The sequence below is a fragment of the Talpa occidentalis genome, unplaced genomic scaffold (genome assembly GCF_014898055.3).
Source record: "Talpa occidentalis isolate TD23 unplaced genomic scaffold, MPIMG_talOcc4v2.1 talOcc4.6, whole genome shotgun sequence".
NCBI classification, from domain to species: Eukaryota; Metazoa; Chordata; class Mammalia; order Eulipotyphla; family Talpidae; genus Talpa; species Talpa occidentalis.
Window position 1 is genome coordinate 69,701,314 of NW_023604972.1, and position 22,553 is coordinate 69,723,866.

General features: G+C 40.9%; 1 protein-coding gene across 2 annotated transcripts in view; it reads right to left on the reverse strand.

The window, feature by feature from the left end:
• The window catches only part of MAN2A1 (mannosidase alpha class 2A member 1), a 193,169-nt gene extending 176,751 nt beyond the window's left edge, over positions 1–16,418 (reverse strand). The window contains exon 1 of one of the 2 annotated variants that reach the window (XM_037529504.2): positions 16,160–16,418. In XM_037529504.2, coding sequence (XP_037385401.1) covers positions 16,160–16,294 — 135 coding nt within the window. In that variant the 5' untranslated portion in view covers positions 16,295–16,418. Of the gene's footprint in view, positions 1–15,635; positions 15,750–16,159 lie in introns of those variants that run through there. The other variant, XM_054688088.1, reaches the window with a different exon arrangement.
• Between the last annotated feature and the right edge of the window lie 6,135 nt (positions 16,419–22,553).

Sequence of the window (22,553 nt, forward strand, 5' to 3'; positions counted from 1 at the left end):
GAAGAAGTAAAACTGCCTTTGCAGATATGTTCTCATACACAGAAAATCTTTAAAGACTACACCAAAAAACTGTTATCATAATCAATAAATTTAGTAAAGTTGCAGGATACAAAATCAATGTACAGAAATCAGTTGTATTTCTAAACACTAACCACAAAATATCTAAAAGGAAAGAAAATAGTCCCATTCATAATAACAACAAAAAGAGTTACCATAAATTTAGCCAAGGAAGTGAAAGATCTGTAACACTGAAAACTGCAAAACTGATGGGTGAAAGAAAAAAAAGCAAACACACACTGAGGGCAAAAAAAAAAAAAAAAAAAGGAAAGATATTCCATGTTCAGGCAGTAGAAGAATTAATACTTTTTAAATGTCCATATTACACAAACACATTAATGGATTTAATGCCATTACTGTCAAAATTACAATTGCATTTTTGACAGAAACAGAATAATCCTAAAATTTATGTAGAATCACAAAAGACCCCAAAATACAAAGCAATCAAAAGAAAGAATAACAAAGCTGAAGACATCACATTTTCTGATTTCAGACTGTATTACAAAATTGTAGTAACCAGGGCCTTCCCAGTGGCGCAGCGGTTGAGCACTGGATTGCGAAGCTGCCCACAGCCTCTGCAGCGCCTGTACGATCACCGGCTGCTCCCTGGCCACTGGAGGAGGGTTCCACATGGCGCGCAGACCACTCCTGCTGCCCACTGCTCCCCTCAGGAGTGTACTTCGGTCCTTCTGCCTGCTCTGCTCCCCGCTCTGGTGAATTCTCTCACCCTCTCACGCTTCTGACTGTGCCCAGTGCTTGTATAAATAAATAAATAAATCTTAAAAAAAAAAAAAATTGTAGTAACCAAACAGTATAGGACTGGCATAAAATTAGACACCAATACAAAAGATTTAAGAGTTCAGAAATAAATCATTACATATACAATCAACTAATGTTTGACAAAGGTGCCAAAAATACTCAATGGGGAAAAGATATCCTCTTCGATAAATGGCATTGGGAAAACTAGATAATCACCGGAAGATGGAATTAGACCCCCACAAAAATCAACTTGAAAACAACTAAAGCCCTGAAAAACAAAAACTATAAAATGCCCGGAAAAAAATATAAGGAAAAATCTCCTTGACATTAGTCTTGGGAATGAAATTTTTTTTTTTTTTTTTTTTTGGTTCTGACACCAAAAGTACATGGAGGAAAAGCAAAAAACCACAAGTGGAACTACATCAAACTAAAATGCTTCTGTACAACAAAAGAAACATCAACAAAATGAAAAGGTCAACCTAAAGAATATGTGGAACATATCTGCAAATCATGTATCTGATAAGCAGTTAATAGCCACGCTATAAAAAACTCATACAACTCAATAGCAAAAAAGCTAAACAACACAAATAAAAAATGGATAGATAAACTGAATGTTTTTCCAAAGACAAAATACACATGACCAACGGGTACAAGAAAACATTGTCAACATCACTGACCAGAAAACATTGTCAACATTACTGACCAACAGAGAAATGCAAATCAAAACCAATTAGCTAGCACCTCACTCCATTAGAATGGCTGTCATCAAAAATACAAAGTGTGCTACTGATGGAAATTTGAATTGGTTGAAGTACTATGAAAAACAATATGGAGATTCCTGAAAATTTTAAATTGGAATATTATAAGGTCCAGCAATCCCACTTCTGAGTATGCAAAGGAAATGAAAACTGAATCTTTAAGAGATAATCTGCATCCCATGTTCACTGCAGCATTATTCACAAAAGCCAATACATGAAAACAACCTAAGTGTCCACTGATGAATGGATACAAAAAATATGGAATGAATGTTTGCATGCATGCAAACACACCACATACACACTAGACTACTACTCAGCCATTAAAAAAAAAAAAAAGGAAATCCTACTATTTCTAACAACATGGACAGACTTTTAGGGCATAATAGTACAATAAGTCAGACAAAGAAAGATACATACTGTATGACATCACTTATATGTGAAATCTAAAAAAGTTGAATTCACAGAAACTAGAGTATTGGTTATCAGGGGCTTAGAGGTCAGTGGAGATGGGCTGATAATGGTCAAAGGGTACAAACTTTCAGTTATAATACAAATATTTTCTGCGGCTCTAAAGCACAACACAGTGATTAAAGTTTAATATTGTGGTATTACATACTTAGCAGCTGGTAGGACAGTAAATCTTAAACATTCTCACCACAAGAAAGAAATGCAGTTCTGTGGCATGATCAAGATGTTAGCTAAAGCTATGGTGGAGGGGCAGGAAGGACCACTGAGCAGGTTTACTGATCCAGCAGACCGGGTAAAGGAGGAGTCAGAGCCCTCAGTGGTTTTTGCAGGTCTTTTTTTGGAATTTACCCGGTGCACAGCAGGCAGGGGTACTGGGGGAATGGGAGCCGGGCAGTCCTCCCAGTCCCCAGCAAATCTTCACTCTATCTGGGCTCTCCGGCGTTCTCTGCTTCTCTCTCTTGGCTTCTGTAAGGGCAGGAACAGGCACAGTGCAGGTTTTCTGATCCCATGCAGACCGGGTAGAGGAGGAGTCAGAGTCCTCAGTGGTTTTTTGCAGACTTTTTATTGGGATTTAAACGGTACACAGCAAGCAGGGGTGCTGGGGTGCCGGGAGGCTGGCAGTCCTCCCAGCCCCCAGCAAGTCCTCACTCTATCTGGGCTCTCTGGCCTTCTCTCTGCTTCTCTGCTCTTCTGTTTGTTCTGCTGCTTCTTGGCTTCTTCATCGGCTTCTCTTTCGGCTTCTGCTGGCGTCCCCGTGACGCTGACCTTAAAAGCCCAGTCTCAGCCCAGATGAATCCCATCTACATATGCCCACACCCTACTCCAGGTGCCCGCCATCAGGCATGCATTCAGGATCACAGGGTTCCATCATCTATCCTGATGGTGGGAGGGCAGAAAAGCCTGACATTTTTCCTTACCCTACAGCTTCTCTTTCGGCTTCTTTCTCAGCTTCTGCTGCTTCTCTGCTTCTGCTGTAGTCCCTGTGAGGCCGCCCTTAAAAGCACAGCCATAGCCCAGGTGAATCCCATCTAACCTATGCCCACACCCTATTCCAGGTGCCCGCCATCAGGTATGCATTCAGGACCGCAAGGATCCATCATCTATCCTGATGGCAGGAGAGCAGAAAAGCCTGATATTTTTCCTTACCCTACATATTGTAGCAATTTTTTTGTAATTTATGAGTAACAAATCAGTACTTATACACCTTAAACTTACATAATGTTATATGTCTGGTATTTCTCAACAAGTTCCGGGAAATGAAAATAGAGCCCAGTCAAATTTAACTCATGACTCTACTATAAGGCCTGTGTAAACTTAGGCATTTTATGTAACTTTCTATGCCTGAATTTCATCATCTACAAAATGGGTAAATGCCTATCCCATGTGGTGGTTACTATACGGAAATCATTTTAAATAGTGTCTACTGTGGAGGAGTAATGGTCCACTGGTGATGTTCATCCCTAATCCTTGGAACCTGTCAATCTGTTACCTTACAATGGAAAAGGGGGCTTTGCTGATAAGATCAACTTAAGGATTTTGAAGTGGGGGAATTGTCTGCAAAGATACAAACAGTAGGTTCAATGCAACAGTGGGTCCTTATAAGGAGAAAGAAGGAGAGTCAGAGCCAGAGGAGATATGATCCCAGAAGAGGAGGTCACAATGATGCTCAGCTGGCCGGGGGCCTGAAGCCAAGGAATACAGCCAGCCTCTAGAAGCTGAAAAAGGCAAGGACATTGATTCTTCCCTAGAGCGCTCATAAGAAAGACAGCACTGCCAACATGTTGATTTTGATTTAGTCCAATAAGATCCATTTCAGACTTTTGCCTACCAAATCTGCAAGATTGTTCTTGTTTACCAATTGTTGTGATTTATTACAGCACCAATATGAAACTAAAATAATATACTTTGCAGACAGCTGGCCCTATATAAATAGTTTGTAAAATATTCTGACACTTGAAGACCTAAGTGAAGTCTGTCTAAATCCCCACCAGAAGAGATGGAGAGCTGTGAGCCTTAGAGCTGATAGCAACGGACAGTGAAGCCACGGGACTTTATAAGCTGGTCCTAGGGGCATATTTTGGTCTGACAATGCTATATAGCTACCTTTGAATAAAGAGATAGGAAAAGACTTTATTCATAAAAATATTTTTTTCAGGGAAAGAAAAAACACCAACAGATTCATTTTGAACAGTTGTAGGGCTTATTTATTAATGCATAGAAGAACTAACTGGGCAGGCCAGATCTTCTAGGCATAAAAAAAAAATCTTTAAAAAAAAACATGTGGTGGGAGAGGGGCAATAAATAAAGAGTGTTTTAAGCTATCCTGGAGCCAGAGTGAGACCAGTGGGAAGTTTGTCAGGTAAATGCCATGTAGTTTGACCTGGGGCAACAGAGAGGGAAGAATGTGAAAGGATCTGTCAGGATAGTGGACTGGGAAAGAAAGAAGCAGGAAGAAAAACGGCATTTTTTTGCTAGGTCAACCAGAAGAATGATGGCTTAGGAAAACAAGGGAAGGCCGAGGAAGTTTCAGAGAAAGGGGCAAAGGTTCCATTCTGGAACTATCAGATAGTTCAATGCAGGTATCAGAAAGACATGCAAGTCTGAAACGCAAAAGAATATATAAATGTGAGAGGTCAGAATCAATATGAATTAAAGCAGTGGGAACAAATGAGATTACCTAGAGAAATTGCACAGAACCAACCTTTATAATCATAAAAGTTCACCAGGGGGTTCTCACACATTCCCAGTTAAGAACCACTATATTAGGGTCTCCCTGGTGGCGCAAGGGGTTAAGACGCAACCTATGAAGCAGTCTGCAGCCTCTGCCGGCCAGCCAGGGGGCAACCCACATGGGGCAGCAGACCTCTCCTGACCCACCTGCTGCTCCACTAAGCAGTGTACTTCGGTCAATCTGCCTGTTCTGTTCCCCACTCTGTCTCTGGTGAATCCTCTCACCACCCCCCAACTCTGGCCTGTACCCCAGCTCCTGTATGCATAAATAAATAAATCTTTTTAAAAAATTATTAAAAAAAAAAAAGAAAGAACCACTGCATTAAAGCTAAAAAGGAACTTGGATTCAGTAAAAGGTATTTCCAGCATGGGTAGCACGTTACTGCAATAGTTCCAAGTCAGTCAGCAGCTATTAAACTGCACTGAAAATTCCTGCTATTTGGTCAGAACTCAGGCATTTAACAGGAAGGCATTTGGTTTGACAAGATAACAAGTAACCACTCCACTTCTCAAGATGTGCAATGCTGAGGCCAAAAAAAGAAAGTAAACTGGGACTGTGGCCACAGTTATGTATATAACTCTACCTCTCCACCAAGTCACAAACCACAATTACATGACCTTTCGTGTTATTTTCTAAACCCAGGACTTGTAAGTACTGTCTTTGCACTTCCACTTGTCTTTTCAAAGAAATAAATGACCTTCACACGTGACCACAGAGTAGTTAATTACATAATACCTGGCCAATACACAGGCCCTGACAAAATTCATAAATTCCATACCTACCTATATGTGATGGTCTGGAGGCTACTCCGATGCAGGCATGAGACAAGAATGCCAAGTGACTCTGAAGACAAGAGTTGGGGCTATTCCAAACCCACCACTATGTGCTCCCGGTAGAGGGCCCAAAGGACTAGCAACTGTACCTGGGCAACAACTCTGCGGCTGCCACAATTAAAGTAAGAAGTTCCAGCCGTGACCCAGAATAACAAAAGGCCATGCCAGTTTTCCCCACTTTTTAACTAATTCCAAAAATGTGGCCAGCTTGCTGGCACTTTCTCTAGATGCAAAGACACAGCTGAATTTCCACCCTCTGAGTTTCCAATGTGTATTTAGATTAGAGCCATAAGTCCCCGGACATACCAGCCCAATGCAGTTGCACAGAAACCACCACTTGCTGAGGCAATATTTTGGCACTAAGCTACTTATAAAGTAAGATTCTGTAAAAATCTAACTTTTTAAAAATGACTATTAGGGGAAAAAGGCTTGCAATTAGGGCAAATATTTGGATTATAAAATATTTTCATAAAATGCAGTTTTATCACTTTCAAATGATCTATTTCCAGCAATTAAGAGGCAACATGTTTATTAAGTGTTCAAGAATAGAATTCTTTAATGCAGTACTTCCCAGACTGTTCTATAGAACACTTCTTTGTTATTTGCAAAAAATTTTTAACCACAGATTAGTCATCTAAAATGTATTTTTAATATGTTTCTATTCTAATACATAACACTCTGAGATAATAGGTCAAACACATATCCCATTCATGAATGTGTATGAAAATTCATTGGCTGTAATAATACCCAGGTATTCAGGGTCATGCAATCATGTTATCTGATCATTGACTGCTGGTCTTGATATTAATCTGTCTTATATTTTTTGAAATATACCTGTCTTTGCACGTAAGGATTATTATGCACTAATTATACTATTTAAACTCATTCCCCATGGCTGAATAGCATATATTTATTGTATCTTAGGAGCTACTGATATAAATCCCATAAACATTATTATTTTCCATATGTTATTTTGAGAAACACAGTTTTAATGTAAAAGGAGAATATCAGTAACAGAAAAAGCAAATCAATCCAAACAGTGTTAGCCTTTTAAAATAAATGCAATTGACATGTCTAAGATGGCTTTTCATATAGAAATACTTTCGGGGAGCCTCTGAGGGCAGGGCTGTATTAAGTAGACAATCAGTCTGCCTACAATCTTACTTAAACTAAGCATTCCTGAATTCCCTTCTCTTCCTTACTGACATTAGACAGGTATTTAGACAAGTCACATCTAAATTATTATAAATTCCAATTTCCTAAATATTCTTTAAAAGCACCAAAGATTCTAAATTTTTTACAAATCCTTTGCTACCAACCTTCTTTACAACCATCTGAGCCAATTGATCTACAAGGACAAGGTGAGGTATGGCAAATGCCACAGAACTCAAGTCCAACAGTAAAGCATAATATAATATGTAAGAGTAAAAATAACAGCAAACTTCCAAATACCAAACCAACAGCTAGAAAATATGATTTGAAGACACTAATTTCTTGGGTTCTTCTCAAACCTTTTTTTTTTTTAATTATTATCTAGATCTTCTCAATAAAAGTCACAAGAAATAGTTTGCATCTCCAGTAGGAGTTCTTAAGTCTTCAGTTGGAGTGGGTGGACCATTAATCACTAATCAATGGGAAAGGATCAAGCAGTATAAAGAGTATTCTCAGAAATCAGTTTAATCTTTAGAACAACCCTGAGCTATGTGAACCCTATTTAGAATGTTGCTTTCTGATAATAAATATCACTCTAGTTCTCTCCCGCCACACACACACACATACAAATCTATTTTCGGTTCTTACAACATAGAAAAAGTAATTTAGTCCCAGAATTAATTTGAGCCAAAAATGAGAAGCATCATTTTTAGTTTTCTACTGAAATGCTTCTTTGAAATCCTTCCTTATGATAGTCTTATCTTTTCTTAGGTATGCTGATCAATGAGCTGGTTTCTGACAATTTGAATGCAAGCTGCTTCATTTTATTAACATCTGCTACACAATAATCTTAATATAAGAAGAACAGTTTTTGGCTATAAAAATGTACTTGGCTCTCTGCTCTCTTCTCACAAAGCACAGTCAGAGTGAGCTCATTCATTCCCCACTATGCTGATGCTGCCCCAATCAGCATCTCCCCTCCCTGATCTCTCTCTGGCACTCCAGCCCACTTGGCTAGTTCCATATATGAAACAACATTCGGCTTCCCAAATCAGTTTATCTTTCAAACTATCCCCTTCTGGAAATAGTCTCCAAACACACCAAGAAAAGAGGTGGAAGAAATATTTTTACACAAGCCATCCATCATTACCCTTTATTAAATCTGTTACAGAGTCCTGATGCTACTTTTTACAAAATGTGGGGACATTTTTCCTCTTCCTCTTGATTCTAGCCAATTCAGTACTGGTACAGAGATTTACTGCCTTATGTCTGTATTACCTCAAACAGATTCTCAGTTGCCTTTCTGCTTCTGAGTCTTCCTACACACTGCTACCAGAATAATCTAGATTGAATATTCTCTTCGTTCCCATTCCAGGTCTAAAATTTTTTCTGGAATTAATTTCCCAACACTACTTTTCTCAAGCAGTTTCATAATATACTCAATAACTTTGAATGATTCATTGCCATATAACTAAACTGCACAGATGGGCACTCAGGGCAATTCACAATCTGATCCCAAACTACCAATCGTGTTTTCACAAATAGTCTACAAGCACCAAAGACTCTAAACCAAACCAATCTCCTCACCTTTCCTAATGGTACAGGCTCCTTAATGATTCCTTCATAGGCAATGCACTTTACAGGAGTAATGTTCTTTCTCCCTTCAAAATCCTGGCTTCTGTACCAAGTCCTCTGAGCTAGGCCATTTAGCAGAACTTAGTTGTTTCTGAATTCCCATTAAGGCCATTGTCCTCCTATCAAGAACATCAACTAATTATCATAGACTCTTATTTTATTTTTAGCTCCTGCACCCACAGTTGTTCCTGGTATATAACAGGCATTCCATAAATCTTGGTTCACTGGTAATAATTAGTAAATCATCGGTAAATAATTATTGAGCATTTACTATGTGCCAAGCAATAAATATTCTTCTTTTAACACTTACAATGAGCAATTAAGTAACACTTAATTGTCTCTAATTATGTCACAAATGGCACCTGTGTCTCCTCAAATAACTAAAAGCTCCTTCAAAGTAACACATTGTCTGCCATATTTTCCATACCTTCACATAGTGCTTAGAGATAGTAAGTTATCAAATATATGCTGATGTAGTACAGATATAGTACAACATAAAGATCACTGAATTATAGGCCAGCAAGTCCACTGCAGGTCCCAGATAAGGTATGACTGTTTATGGAACCCAAGGCAAATTGCTTAAGTCCAATTTATGTGTCCTGGTTTCCTTATCTGAAATACCATAGGCTAAGTTACCTAACCTGGGAAGACTTCTTACACTAAAATTCTATGTCTGACTTTTCCATACCATGGCGTTTCTGGTGTGTTGATGACTGTTCGGAGAAAGACTTCACCCGATTCTAAAAATGCAAATTCAGGCCATTTTTTATGTAGAATATAGTTCTGAAAATGATTCAGGACAACTTCCCACCACAAAGCTAAATCTATCAGTCCCAGAAGAAACATGGCTTAAAAGGAAAAAAGCATTGCCAAATTCCCTACTTCTCTAGACTCCCGATTCAAGACAGTGAGGTTCACTGGGGCCGGGGTCACATTTGGAGCCTGCAATGTCCTTGTAAAAACATTTAAATTTCTCTGACTTCCAAAGGGGACTAGCTGCAAAGGAAGTCAATGAGAAATCCATTTACATGTAAAAACTGTACATATGCATATATTTAAAAAATTAAAAAAACTTAAAAATAGCATCACCACTCAATGAGACATATTGTATGAACTCTGATAAGACTAAATGTACTACAAGGAATGATGATATTGAAATCTCTGAGAACACAAATGGGATGGTGGCCTATACCACAGGTAATGAAGAAAATCACAAATAATCTTTTAGTAAAGAAGAATCAAAACTTACAGGAATTAATTGCACACTGATAAGTAGAGTAGCCTTCCAATACCCCTGCAGGCATCCTGGTAGTTGTCCACCTACAGTTTGTGAAGAAAATACCCACCCCATGCCCAGGTTGTCCTTCCACAGTACTAACCAAAACAAACAGGTCAGGCTGGGAATTATAGCAAATTCAAAGCATTATAAAGTCATGGTTTTCAATCTTGAGACAATGGATCAGTTTTAGATAGCTTAGAACCTTCCATTCCCAGAACAGTCCGTAGGGAGAAATCTTATATGACAAATGGGAAACAAATTACATATATCAAGCAGGTCCATGCTCTAGCATAGATGTTCCCTGAAGAATTTCTTGGAAATCCATAAAATATACAAATAACACTAGTTTTAAATCACATTCTTAAAACACAAGCTAAGTTTGACCAATGCTTGCCTAAAAAATCAGCACACAAGTATTTTGTTTGTTTTTAATAACTCCACCTCTGCTTCAATAGTCTTGACCATACTATTTACCTCCATCATTAATTAATAGAAAAATACAGTTTAAATCAAGGAGTGGCAAACTTTCTGTAAAGGGTCAGAAAACTTAGGTTTTGTGGACCAGATATTTTTGGCTGATCTATCTACTCAGTTCTGCCCTGGTAGAATGAAATCAGTCAGAGATGATTACTGGATAAATGAGTGAAATAAGTCATAAAACTTAGCCATCTAAAAATCATTAAGAGCCATTCTCAGCTTGTGACTCAGCAAAAACAGGTGTCCACAGGATGTGGCCCACAGTTAGCTGACTTAGGCACAGTTCAAAGCCAGAGGTCATGGGGCAAAAGGTAAAGAAGGGGCATTTTTGCCTAGAAGCTCATTCTTTTCCTATCCCTCCCTCCATCACCTTTCTCAAAGCATGATCTTTAGAACAAAATAAAATGATGAGGAGGGTAGTCTCCATCCACTTTCTTTCTTTTCAATTTCTTTCCCAGCTTCTCCTCACCTCAATAAGTAAACAGAATAATCAGAATTAACAGACATAAAACAAAGCAATACACTAAAGAAAGTAAATAATTTGCCTAAGAAAACTTCAGACATCTCCAATTATTTTTTGTGTATGAATTTTACATTGTTATTACTAGTCAATATATCTTATTTTCTCATCGTAAAAGGCAAGAAGAATAAATCTGGACTACTGCCAAACTGAAATTCGGCTTGCAGAAAATAAAGATCTATTTACTATCAACTTAACATAATGCATTTCTCAAAATAATGAGTATATCCAATTTTTTAAAATTAAGTTTCATTATAATAATCTTTTTTCTTTCAACTGACATATGAACGTAACTTATCCTTGCATTTTCTATAATATACTGCACTTCAGAATCCTAAAATTTCACCTATTCAAAGAAAGAATACATTTCAATCATCAAAAAATGTTAGTTAACCTTCTGAATATTAGATTTAGTCTTTTGTGCAAAATGCAAAATGCTAACAAAGTACAATGGGTATAAAGAATAAGTACAATGGGGCTGATTTTTCTCTAAGAGCACACTGAGCAAAGGTTGGAGACATTTTTTTGGTTACAGCAGCTAGAGAAAAGGAGGGAGAAAGGTGTTTCTGGCATATCCTGTGTAGAGATCAAGGACACTGCTACACATCCTATAATACATAGAACAAAGTCCAGCATAGTTTACTATGTCCCCACACCAAAAATTACCCAGTCCAAACTACCAACAGCCAGGAGATTTGACAACCCTGGCCTATGGCCAGTCAAGCTAAAATGCTTCAACATTAATCTTTTCTTTAGAAAGCACTGTTAGTATTTTTTCAAATTTAACAAAATATTTAACTGAATATCTACTATGCACTTGTCTGCATTAAAGGGCAAATAACACTACCTTAAAAATACTCTATCTCACAGAAAAGCTATGCTATGACCTCAAGAGACCAAGTTCATCTAAATCAAATGATTTCCTTCCTTCCTGCCACAAGCAGATTTAACAATACTCAGTACCAGGTCTGAACTCCATTTCAGTATAATCAACTCTCCAATTTGCTTGAAGTGAAACATGATTTCAACCTTAAAATTAGCAGTTTGGTTTGAAATCTGTAACTGAAACATAAACCTATTTTAGCTAAAATGGTCTACTTCCTCTCCTGATCAACCTATTAATGACAACTATGAAAAGAAGCAATATTTATTTTAGAGTTCCTCATCCTCTCCTTAGTTTTCCACATATTCTACATAAAAGCCGATGCTGACAGCTTAAAAAGTCAAAAACCCCATGAGGCCTTCACTATCCAGCAACTAGAGATTACATTCCAGCTGTTGCATAGCCTCCCATTGTATTAAAGATTTGTATGGAAGTGAAGGGACAACTAAAACAGCTGGACCCGACTAGCTAAGGAGAAAACCAGGGATCAACAGCAGCTACTTAATTGCTCCTTCTAGGAAAGCCTCAACATATTCCATTCTTTCAAAGAAGTCTAAAGTTATAATGATCATCACAAAAAGCAATGGCTGACTCAGAGTAGGAACAAATAAAAGTGGTAATTTTCATCAATGTTTTGCCCACAACACAGATATTCCCTAATGCTAATTATCAAAGGTCAAAGAGAACTCCTGTGAATAAAGAGAATTACACCTCCCAAACAAAAGTATTTAGTCACTGATAACAGAGTTGATCTGAGAACAGCATACTCAATTAAAAAAAATTATAAATGTAAGTCTTCAGAACAGATGAGTGATATCTCAATTGACTAATAGGAAAAAAACTGGGTTCTTAGTGAAACAAGCTGGGCAGGATCTCTACAGGATTACTAGATGTGAAAAGGAGTGGAGAAGATCGCCCTCTCTAGAGTCTCATGTTCTTGCATTCCTAAGTACCTGACTGCCACAATGTCCAAAGTGTCATCACTTTCCGAAAAGTTAAAGATCTCAAATATTACACCCCCAAGAAATGAGATAGTCATAGACACCTACACAAACTCCAGCAACAAGTGCTATAGTTTATAAATAGGATATACTGGATTGTGGAATATCCTATTTTTCCCATATGTCATTCTTAAGTAAAAGTCAGAAATTTCTGAAAGCAAAAATACAAGTAAAATAACTGGGGAATTGAGGTCAACTTTTATTTCCATCAACATTGGATTCTTTAAAACATATTAAGCATATTTTTATCTGTGCATTATATTTTTACAATAAAAGTTAAAAAAAAATCAAAAGGTATAAAAATTCACATCTTCCAAAGACTTTCAATCAAATACTTATTTAAATATATTTTTCACTTCTCATTTGATAAATGCTATCTGAGCATAAAAATAAAGTCTGAACTTTACTTTCACATTTTACATCAGAGTCCCACTCTCTGAAATGACTTTCAAGTGTTAATATTAATCCCTGCGGTCATCTGCCATATCAGTTATTTAAGGATTGATTTGTTATACAAAAGCTGATTCATTAATTTAAATCCCCAAATCCAAACTAAGACTTTAATAAGGCATCTTAGTACACACAAGGTTGACAGTAAGCACCTTGTAAAATCTACTTGTAAGTGTTGAAGAATTTCAAGAAGACCTCACAGCAATGTTTCTCCTTTCCATATGCTTAAAATCTTACAAGTTACCTCAAAAGACCCTCAGGCCAGTAAGTACAGGCTAGCCTCTAATTCAGAGTGGAATCTTTATTAATTTTTCTAGCTGAGATTAGCTCTGAAGTATACACACAAGTTAAAATAGATAAGGCCACCCGTTGCCTCCAGGCCTCAAAGGAATCCAGCAGCTCAGGTGGGAAGCCTTCTAAAGACTTTTGTTAGAAGCAGGCAGCTACTACCCCCCAGGTGTAAAGACACTGAAGTTCTTGAGCTGGGGTCAGTTCCTCTCCAGACACTGGTCAAGTAGAAAGCAGATTTGTGAGAGAAAAAAAGAATGAAAGCCAGAATAACAAACAGATCACTCTCAATTTAGGACAGTTTTAAAACATTATCTTGCTTACAAGATAGATCTATACCTTACTGAAGGTTCTAATATTAACTGAAAGTAACAAAAATGGAGAGTTCAAAGAAAATAAACCCCTTTCAAGAAAAATCATCCTACCAAAAATAATTTAATGAGTGACTAATTAGCTTGGTTCTATCAAAACTCAGTACCTAAATTCACCAAACCAATATATTACAACCTACTTTTGCCGTTTGGTGCTTGCATCAAATTAAGGCTTACATTGGAAAGGAAAGTAACAAAAAAAAATACATAATTCAATTCAAATGCTGGATACTGTGCTATCTGATAGTTTTTGTTATAATATTTAGCTGTGAAATGAATTAAATTCTGGGAAAAGTATAAATTCCAGGCATTTAAATGTTTCAGAAAAAAGAGCACATTCATGAGGGCCTCATAATAAAAGTTCCTCTTAAGAAGTCTTACGCTACAGCACAACTTATTGTCTTCTACATCAGAATTGGGGCCTAAACAGTAGGTAAAAGATTATCAAGACACAGTGTATAGCACAATGGCTGAGAGCCTATATTCCAAAAGTTGCCTGTTCAAATTTCAACTTTATCTGTGTGGCTTTGGAAAAATTAATCTCTTCATGTCTCAATTTCTTCACCTACTGGGTGGTGACTATGGGAATTGAGTTTATCATGTAAGACACATACATTGGGCTGACAGAGCCTTATTCTGTCCATCTGCTTGGAGATTTGGTGGCTCTCCAAAATTAAATCAGCTTTTAAAGGTTGCCTTCTTTCTGGATCAAAAATACAGTACTAAAAATCTGAGAAAGGCAACCTTAAAGACAGATAGCTCCACCTTCTAAACCCTCTTCTCTTCCATTGAAAACAGAATACTAACAGGGTATTCTCTTCCAGCAGCCACTGTCACTTTCCCTGAAGAGATCTGCACACTAAGTAAAAGTTCAGCCCCTTTATGTGGAATAGGAATGGATATTAAAACACTGAAATTAACTTTGCCTAAAATTTCCTAGTAACTGAATGAGTCACTCTATTAGAAATAATAAAATGCCAAGGCTGCAGAGAATCCTAACCCCAAATGTTAGTATAAATCACTTCCAAGTGATCATCAAGTCAAAGGCAGAGGACATTATTCAAGTAAATATATTGGTTTCTATGACTTTTCCTGTAATGAAAAAAAAAATTCTGAAAATGGGAGGAGGGTAATGACTGGGGGGGGGGCGGGGGGAAGGGAGAAGGGAAGAATCACAGTATATTTAACCCCAAATTATACAACATATTAAACAGGCTCAGAATACCTCCTCTTGCTCTGATTTCAGAGGGTTTATCCTTCTTTTGAATTATTTTCTCCAAATTCATCAACAAACATTGTACAAACTCTAAACTCAAGATTTAAAGCTATCCCATGGTAGTTATCTTACCACATTTTATCATACCTAAGAGAAGCAGACGCTTTTAAAATGTTCACAACAAAATTTTTAATTCTAATACCTCTCACCTGCAAACTATTTTGAGTGCTCTATATAGCCAATAACATCCACAAGGGGGGTCATTTTCCACTCTCATAATAATTCAGGAAGTCTACAGTTTCAGTTAAATTCAAACCATCTGTGCTAGTCGATCAAAAGAATAAATGACAGAGGTACCCTTAGGTCATTTAAATTACCACTAAGGGAAAAAAAGTTTAAAATAACCTGACATCTTCAGGTTTATTCATTACTGGGGTTACTACTACAGAAATGTTACCGAAATTTCTGAAGGGTAGGTTCATTCGCAAATTACTTGAAACCGAAATCGCACACACGACACAGTATCCTTCCCAATAGAGCAACTGTGTTCATTTACTTATTTTAGTAACTTTAAGTACTAGACTTAAGACGGGTCGTTTTCTCAATTCGTCTGACAATTTGAGCAGCGGGCGTGGGACTGAGCGCCCCTCAGCTTCCGGCCGGAGTATAACACGCGCTTCCAACGAGGATCCCCACCTCCGCTGCAAACAAACCCCACAGAGGAGCTTAAGAATGACGCCACTAAAATCAACCTTACAGATTCGCGTCCAAAGGGTCTGCACCACGATAAACTTTGGTTAATTTCCCAACCGACACTGGGGGAGGAGGAAAGCACCCCCCAGATCTGTTGATCCATTTCCGCTACTCGGTGCGCGCGGGGGGTTCCCGCAGCTTAACCCTGAGGGGTCCGAGCTGCCACCCACGGCCGAACGCCGGCCCCGAGCCGGCGAGGGGGCGCCCCGCGCCGCGCCCGGCCGCCGGCCGGCAGGTGCCCCGGCCCATCCCAGCAGGCCCGGGCGCGCGAGCCGGAACATGGCCACTTCCCGGAGGGATCCCGCCACCGCCAGCCGGCCGGCACTTTGTCAACTCGGCGCGCCGGGGAGGCGGAGGCCCCGGGGTCAGAGCCGCCGCGGTCCACACGCGGCGCAGCCCCGGCTGGAGGACAGGCGGACCCTCCTCCACTTCGGCCTCGTCCGCCCGGGCGCGGAGCCGCGACGACATGGAGGTCACCGAGCAGAGGGAAACTGTGGGTCCCCACGACCCGGCTCCCGCGCCGCTTACCTGAGGAAAGGAGCCCTCGCGGCGCGGGCTCTTGGGGTAATCTAAGTGACCCCGGTCCAGCATCAGGTAGAGCGAGAAGATCACAACACAGAAGATCGCGCTGCCGAACACGGTGAACTGGCGGCTTAACTTCATTTTTCCTCGATAGACTCGGGCACAGGACACCGTCCTCCCCCGGAGCAGGAGGCAGACTGGACTCCTGGAAACGGCCGCCAGAGGCTCCCTGCTCCCGGCTCGCGCCCTCCGCGCTCTCGGCTGCGGGCGCCGGGCCCGGCCGCGCTCAGCACCGCGTCTCAGGCGCCGCCACGCGCCCTCGGCCTCCGCGCCGGCCCGCCGCCCGCCCCGGGGCCGGGATGCCCTTCTGAGGCGGGCCCGCCGCGCCGCCCGGAAGGGGCCCCTCAAACTTGATCTGGAGCTCAGCGTCCGCACCCGGCGGGGCGCGCGGGGCAGGCGGAGAAACCCTGCCCCGACTTCCTGCCACCGCCGCCCCGAGCGAGTCAGCAGGAAAAGTTTTCTCGACGAGGGCAGGCGTGTCCACCTCGCCGAGGAGGTGCAGGTTCGGCGGCTACGGCGCCGACGGCGCTGAGCCGGGTCGGAAGAGCCGAGGGGAAAGGAATCGGGTCGGGAGGAGCCGGGCCCCACAACTTAGCGCCGGGATGGCCAGGTCCGCCCCCGCGGCGCCTCCCCCGCCTGAGCCCTTTTCAGATGTCGCCGCCGCCGCTGAGGCCAGACTGGGGTGCACCCTGGGCGTGGGGGCGCGCGGATCGGGCAGGAGTTCCCTCCAGCGCGGGTTCCTGAGCCGGCTCGCCCCCCACCCCCACCCCCCGCCGCCCCTTCCTCTCCTCTCCGGGACCCGGGCTTCTCCAGGAGGGCGCAGGGGGCGGGCGGCAGCGGCGGCGCACGGAGGAGGAAAAGGAGACGGAGAAGAGGACTGTCCCCAGGGAGAAGCCGCTCCAGCTGCAGCCGCGAGTCCCCTCCTCCTTCCCGCCCCGCGAACGCGGAGATGGCGGCAGCAGCTGCGAGAGGAAGCGCCGGTTCTCCAGCGCCACTCGGCGCTTCTGCACCGCCCGCCACGAGCAGGAGGAGACGGCGGCGGCGCAGCGGCAGCTGGGTCAATGGGCGCCCGCAGCCCGAGAGCCGAGCGGGCGCTGGGTCCGCCCCTCCCGACGCGCCCGGAGCAGGGGCGGGCCCCCGGGCGCCCAATCACCGCGCGCCGCCCGCTGCGCCCGCCCCGCGCCCGCCCGCCTGCTGGCGGGCGCAGGGAAGCCCCCGGACGGCCTGTGTGACCCGGGGTTGGGGGGGCAGCGTCGCTGGAGTTAGGACCCTCGGCATGGTTAGGGCACGGGCAGACCTTGCTTCACAGTGTCTGCGCTTTCTCCCAACTACCCTTTTGCTACCCGGATCTCCTCTCCTTCCGGAGCCGGGCCTGAGGAGCCTTGGGCGGGAACTCCGTGAGGAGATGTAGGAAGAGAAGGAGGCTGCTTATTCTTTCAGGCTCACCTTTTCACAGTGGCTTTTGGTGAGATCCTGGTGAAACTCCTGGGGTCAAGATTAGCCTGCCAAAGCCTCCAGGCGGGTGTAGACATCTGGCTACAAAATCTGTGAGGTGAACCTGAGAGGTGATGTTTGTAAAGATTAATGATTTATGTTGTCTCTCAATTTCAAATTCATCCTTCTTGACTGTACTATGAAAATGGATCTGGGCCTTTTTAAGTAGCTTGAGCTTTGCCAACTGGAGCTGAAACTTTATCTGTAGAGGGCGCTGAAGAAACATTACAGGAAGACAATACTTTTCCTTCCTGAGTTTGGTATCCTGGTAGGCAGGCTCTTGCAGATACCTGACTTTAGCCTCTGCCATGCTCCAATCGTGCTTGAGGGCCTCCAGTTTCCTTTAGGTTTTGTAGTGGAAGGCCTAAGATAAGGCAATACCCCGTGAATAGCTGTCCAGACACTCTAAAAATAAGATGTAGCAAGTTTCAGAGGGCAGATTTTCAACAAGTTCTGCCAGTGTGGCAAGTGTGCTGACTTCTGTTTCAGGGAGCCAGACTGTGTCCTCTCCAAAGGGACCTAAAAGGGACTTAGGAACTCTTATCTCCCAGGTGTTATTTATAAGGTCAGTTCCTTATAGCTGTGATTTCTATATCCCCTAGAATTCTCTCCTTGCCAGTTAATCCATCATTACTCTAATCCCCTTTTATAATAAGTATTTTTATTAAGCTTTACCTGTTCCTGGAGTTGTACCAAGAAATAGACCTGCAAAAATGAGATTAAGAGATTGGTTTGATTAGGGCTTTGGGCTGAAGCTCCTTGCCAAAGGGAAATTATATGCTAATAATTCATGGCACACAGGGCCACCAATTAATCAATTTATCACCTGTGGCTGATAGTGATGCAGTACCAAATGTGGCACTGTCTCCTGTACCCAAACAGCAGCTACACTTATCTGTTATGGCTATACAGTGGTATAAGTATGGCTATACAGTGGTATAGGAAGGATTTTATTTTTTTTAGTTCCTTTTAAGGTTTACAGAGAAAAATCACAAGCACAGTTTGGATTTGTGGTATGACAACCAGAAAACTTCCATAACAATTCTAGAAGATGCACTTACTATAGCAACAAAATATTATTGCTGAAAGCTAAACACAAAATTTTAATTTTCAGGTTATTGAATTATAGCTGCTGTTGAATTCACAGATGTGCCAAATTTCACATGTAAAAATATTAGGGTGCTGACTGGTTAAAAAGGATTCCAAAACTTGGAATAGGGTGAACCCAGATGAAACTGACCATCTTGCACCCACAAGTCAGACTGAGCCTCTCCTAACAGTAGAAGTTGCCCTCCGATATTTGAGGAGGCTATGCACCTCTGCTTGGAAAACAACCTTATATGGAAGAGATGACTTGAGAGGAAATTAATGTTCTCCTCAAATCCCACCCCTATTGCCACTACTCATAACTAGGATCAAATCTCAGTGTGCTCCTGTGATGGAGGAATAAATAACTTATGCACCAAAATCACTACAAGACCCCAGTAATGTGTATTAGGAGAAACAGACCAGATGTGGGAATAGATTCTAAGGGTGTTAGACCATGGAGGATGGAATTTAATAACATTGAGCCAAATCTATTGCTATGGTGATAATTATATGTGTTAGCTCATACAATTAGAGGTGGTTCTAACAGCTTAATTTATTGCTTGATTGACAGAAACTTGGACTCGTGATGGCCTGTAGTTTGTCAAGTTGAGATGCTTCTCTGATAATGATGTGGAACAGAAACTCCAAAGTTTTAAGGATTATCATAAGAAACCTGCAAACCTATCTCCCAACTGTGTTCCATGCAGAGGTCCAGAAGACATCCCCTTCACTGAAAACTTAAGAAACATTAGTGACAGGAACACATGCATCTTTAAAAATCTCTGTGGATGTTCCCCTCTGCAGGCCATGTTAGACTACAAACAATGCCACTATTAAGATTGGCTCTCTATTTCAAGAGGGATGAATCCCAGAAAAGCAGAGACCAAGCAGTACTTAATCACCAAAGAAAATGTTGGCATATCCACATTAAAGGGCAGCAGATGGGTATAAGCAATCAGAATGTCTTGGCCCAAAGAGATGCCCTACAAACAAAATAGATAGGCAAACTTACAGAAGTGTTGCTTGAGACTTATAACAAGAAAAGTTCTAAGTCAGATAGCCAAAATCTGACTTGAGTCACCCCAGTGGACAAACATAACCTCTCAGTTTTCAGAATTAAATAAGATCACAGACCCAGAATCACTGGATTGAAGGACAATCATGTCCTCTTCTGGAAGGACCTTGCACCATTGCCACTGTACATACTGCAAATGTCCCCCATTCTTCCCCAAAGAGATGTGTGGCCATTTACTAGAGCGAATGTGCTTTGGAAAAATGAAAATTTGTAGTTCTTTGGCGGTTTATTAGACACTCATTCTGAATAGGTTCCTAGGGCTACAAAGAACATAGCTGCGACCCTCCAATCAAAGTTGAAGTTTATCTTGGTCATCAGGAAGTCTTAGGTCCAATTCACAGTTGTCCTGTTAGTTTTGTTGATCCAACACCATCTGTGAGGTTATTTTCTCAGTCTTCGAACTGAGATAGACTAGCTAACAATATTCGCACATTATTTTTCTAACCTATGGAGTGAGGGCCATTATATTATAGTAGGAAGAGCTAAATGGAAACTTTACTCTCTTCCAAGACAGTAAATAAGAAACAATTAATGCCATCATAAAAGGCTTAGAAGAAGCAGGAATGGAGCTACCTATCACATTCTCATTTAGTTCACCAGCAATAATAAAAGTCATATGGATCTTTGGAAATGACTGAATCATTATAACTTTAATCAGGAATTAATTCCAGTTGTGACTACTGTCAGAGGTACAGTTTTTTGTGTTTTTTGAGTTTTTTTTTTACTGTAACAAATCAACACATCACCTGACAATTGATATATAGCAATAGACTTAACTAATGCCATCCTCTCTATATATGTGTTTTAAAACACAAGAAGCAACTGGCTTTTACAACACAGAGCCAACATGTTTTAGTTCTATATTGCCAACAGTATTGCCTCAGAGATAACTTAATTCTCCTTAACATAATCTATAGAGTTGTTGATTGTCTTGACATGTCACCAGACATCATGCTAGTTAACATTGGTTGTTCATTACAATAATATTCTGCTAAATTGGATCTGATGAGCAGGAATTAGCAAGAATTTTAAATGCCTTGGTAAGATAAACTTGAACTACATGTTAGAAAATAATATTCATGAGGTAGGATATTTCTAGTTTGGTACAAGCTACATAAGAAAGAAGTTACTAAGGGCCTCCCCTGGTGGTGCAGCAGTTGAGCACTGGGCTGCAAAGCTGCCCGCAGCCTCTGCAGCACCAGTTCGAACCCCAGCCACCAGCGAGGGTCCCACATGACGCACAGACCTCTCCTGTCTCGCCCACTGCTCCCCTCAGCAGTGTATTTCATTAGTCTGCCTGTTCTGTTCCCCGTTCTGGCTCTGCTGAATTCTCTCACCCTCCTGTGTTTCTGACTGTACCAGTGCTTGTATAAATAAATAAATAAATCTTTTAAAAAAAGAAAGAAAGAAAGAAGTTACTAAGAGATGAATCCAGGCAAATGCTATGAATTAGAAATAACAATGATTGGAAATAGGAGTGAAGTGATAGCTGGTTACACCAATCCTGTGACTGTGGAAAGAAAGCAACACCCATCTGGTAGGAAAGGAATACACTGATTGCTGGAAAGTCAGAATTTAGCAGAAGAATTATTATCCTCTCTTGGTTCTTACTTAGTCTGCCATTCTTAACTTAGATCTTTAGTCCTAGATCTTAAACTAAGGACCTTTCAAATGGATGTACTCCACCTGAGGTTGCAGAATAGAATTCATTTTCTGGACATTAATATGGTTCACCCTAGACTGTTACTGTGGTCTCTATCATCTAAGAAAAAAATGATTTTTTTCTTGTCTCCCTAGACCATAGCTAATGCTCTGAATGTAATCACTCCCTCCTGACCCTACTGACAAAAAAATTAATAGCTTTTCTTTTGAACACTGAAGAAACAAACCTTGACATCCATGTCAGCAAAATACTATTGTTGAAGTAACTAGAAACCTATTAGCAAAATGTAGTTCACCTAGAGTAATCCACATATTAAAGGGAGGCTGGTTGGCTATGATAGCCAGATTGTTCTTTTCAGAAGCATACCTGCCTGCTTGACAGGAATTATTTAGCTCTAAGCAAAGAGTTTGTCTATCACAAGGGACACAGAAATGACTCACTCATGTTCCTATAAATGATACACTCAATACAGTTTATCCTCCAGTAAGGTATTACTTCTCATGTTGACATCAGTCTATATTTGCCGCCATACATAAACCACTCTAAATCACTAATACAAGTGATTTAGACAATCACATTGCCCAGACAATCTGCCGACCAGTCAAGGTAGAATATATTCAAGTGCCAACACCTATTGTTACACTTTGATTAAAAGGTGGAGCAAATATCTCCTACTTCATAAAAAGTGCTTTGGCTTTCTAAGATCTGTCTCAGCGGCACCTGAGACATTTTTGGTTGGCTTGGCTCTACATGGGGAGTTTGCTTATTTTCATACAATGAAACTCAAGCACTATTTCTTCAAATGATAACCAGATATTTGTTATAAATCTCATTTTCTGGAAATATCTGAATTTTTATCCCTCCTCTAAATTGTCTAGCATTAGATTTTTATTATTCATCTTTAGTCTATTTATCCTGAATGAGCACATGATGTGTTCTGAATCAGAAAAATATTTCTTATTGTTGCACAGTAAATAAGAACAGCATGCCCCCCACTTGTCCCAGATCTTATCTCTGGG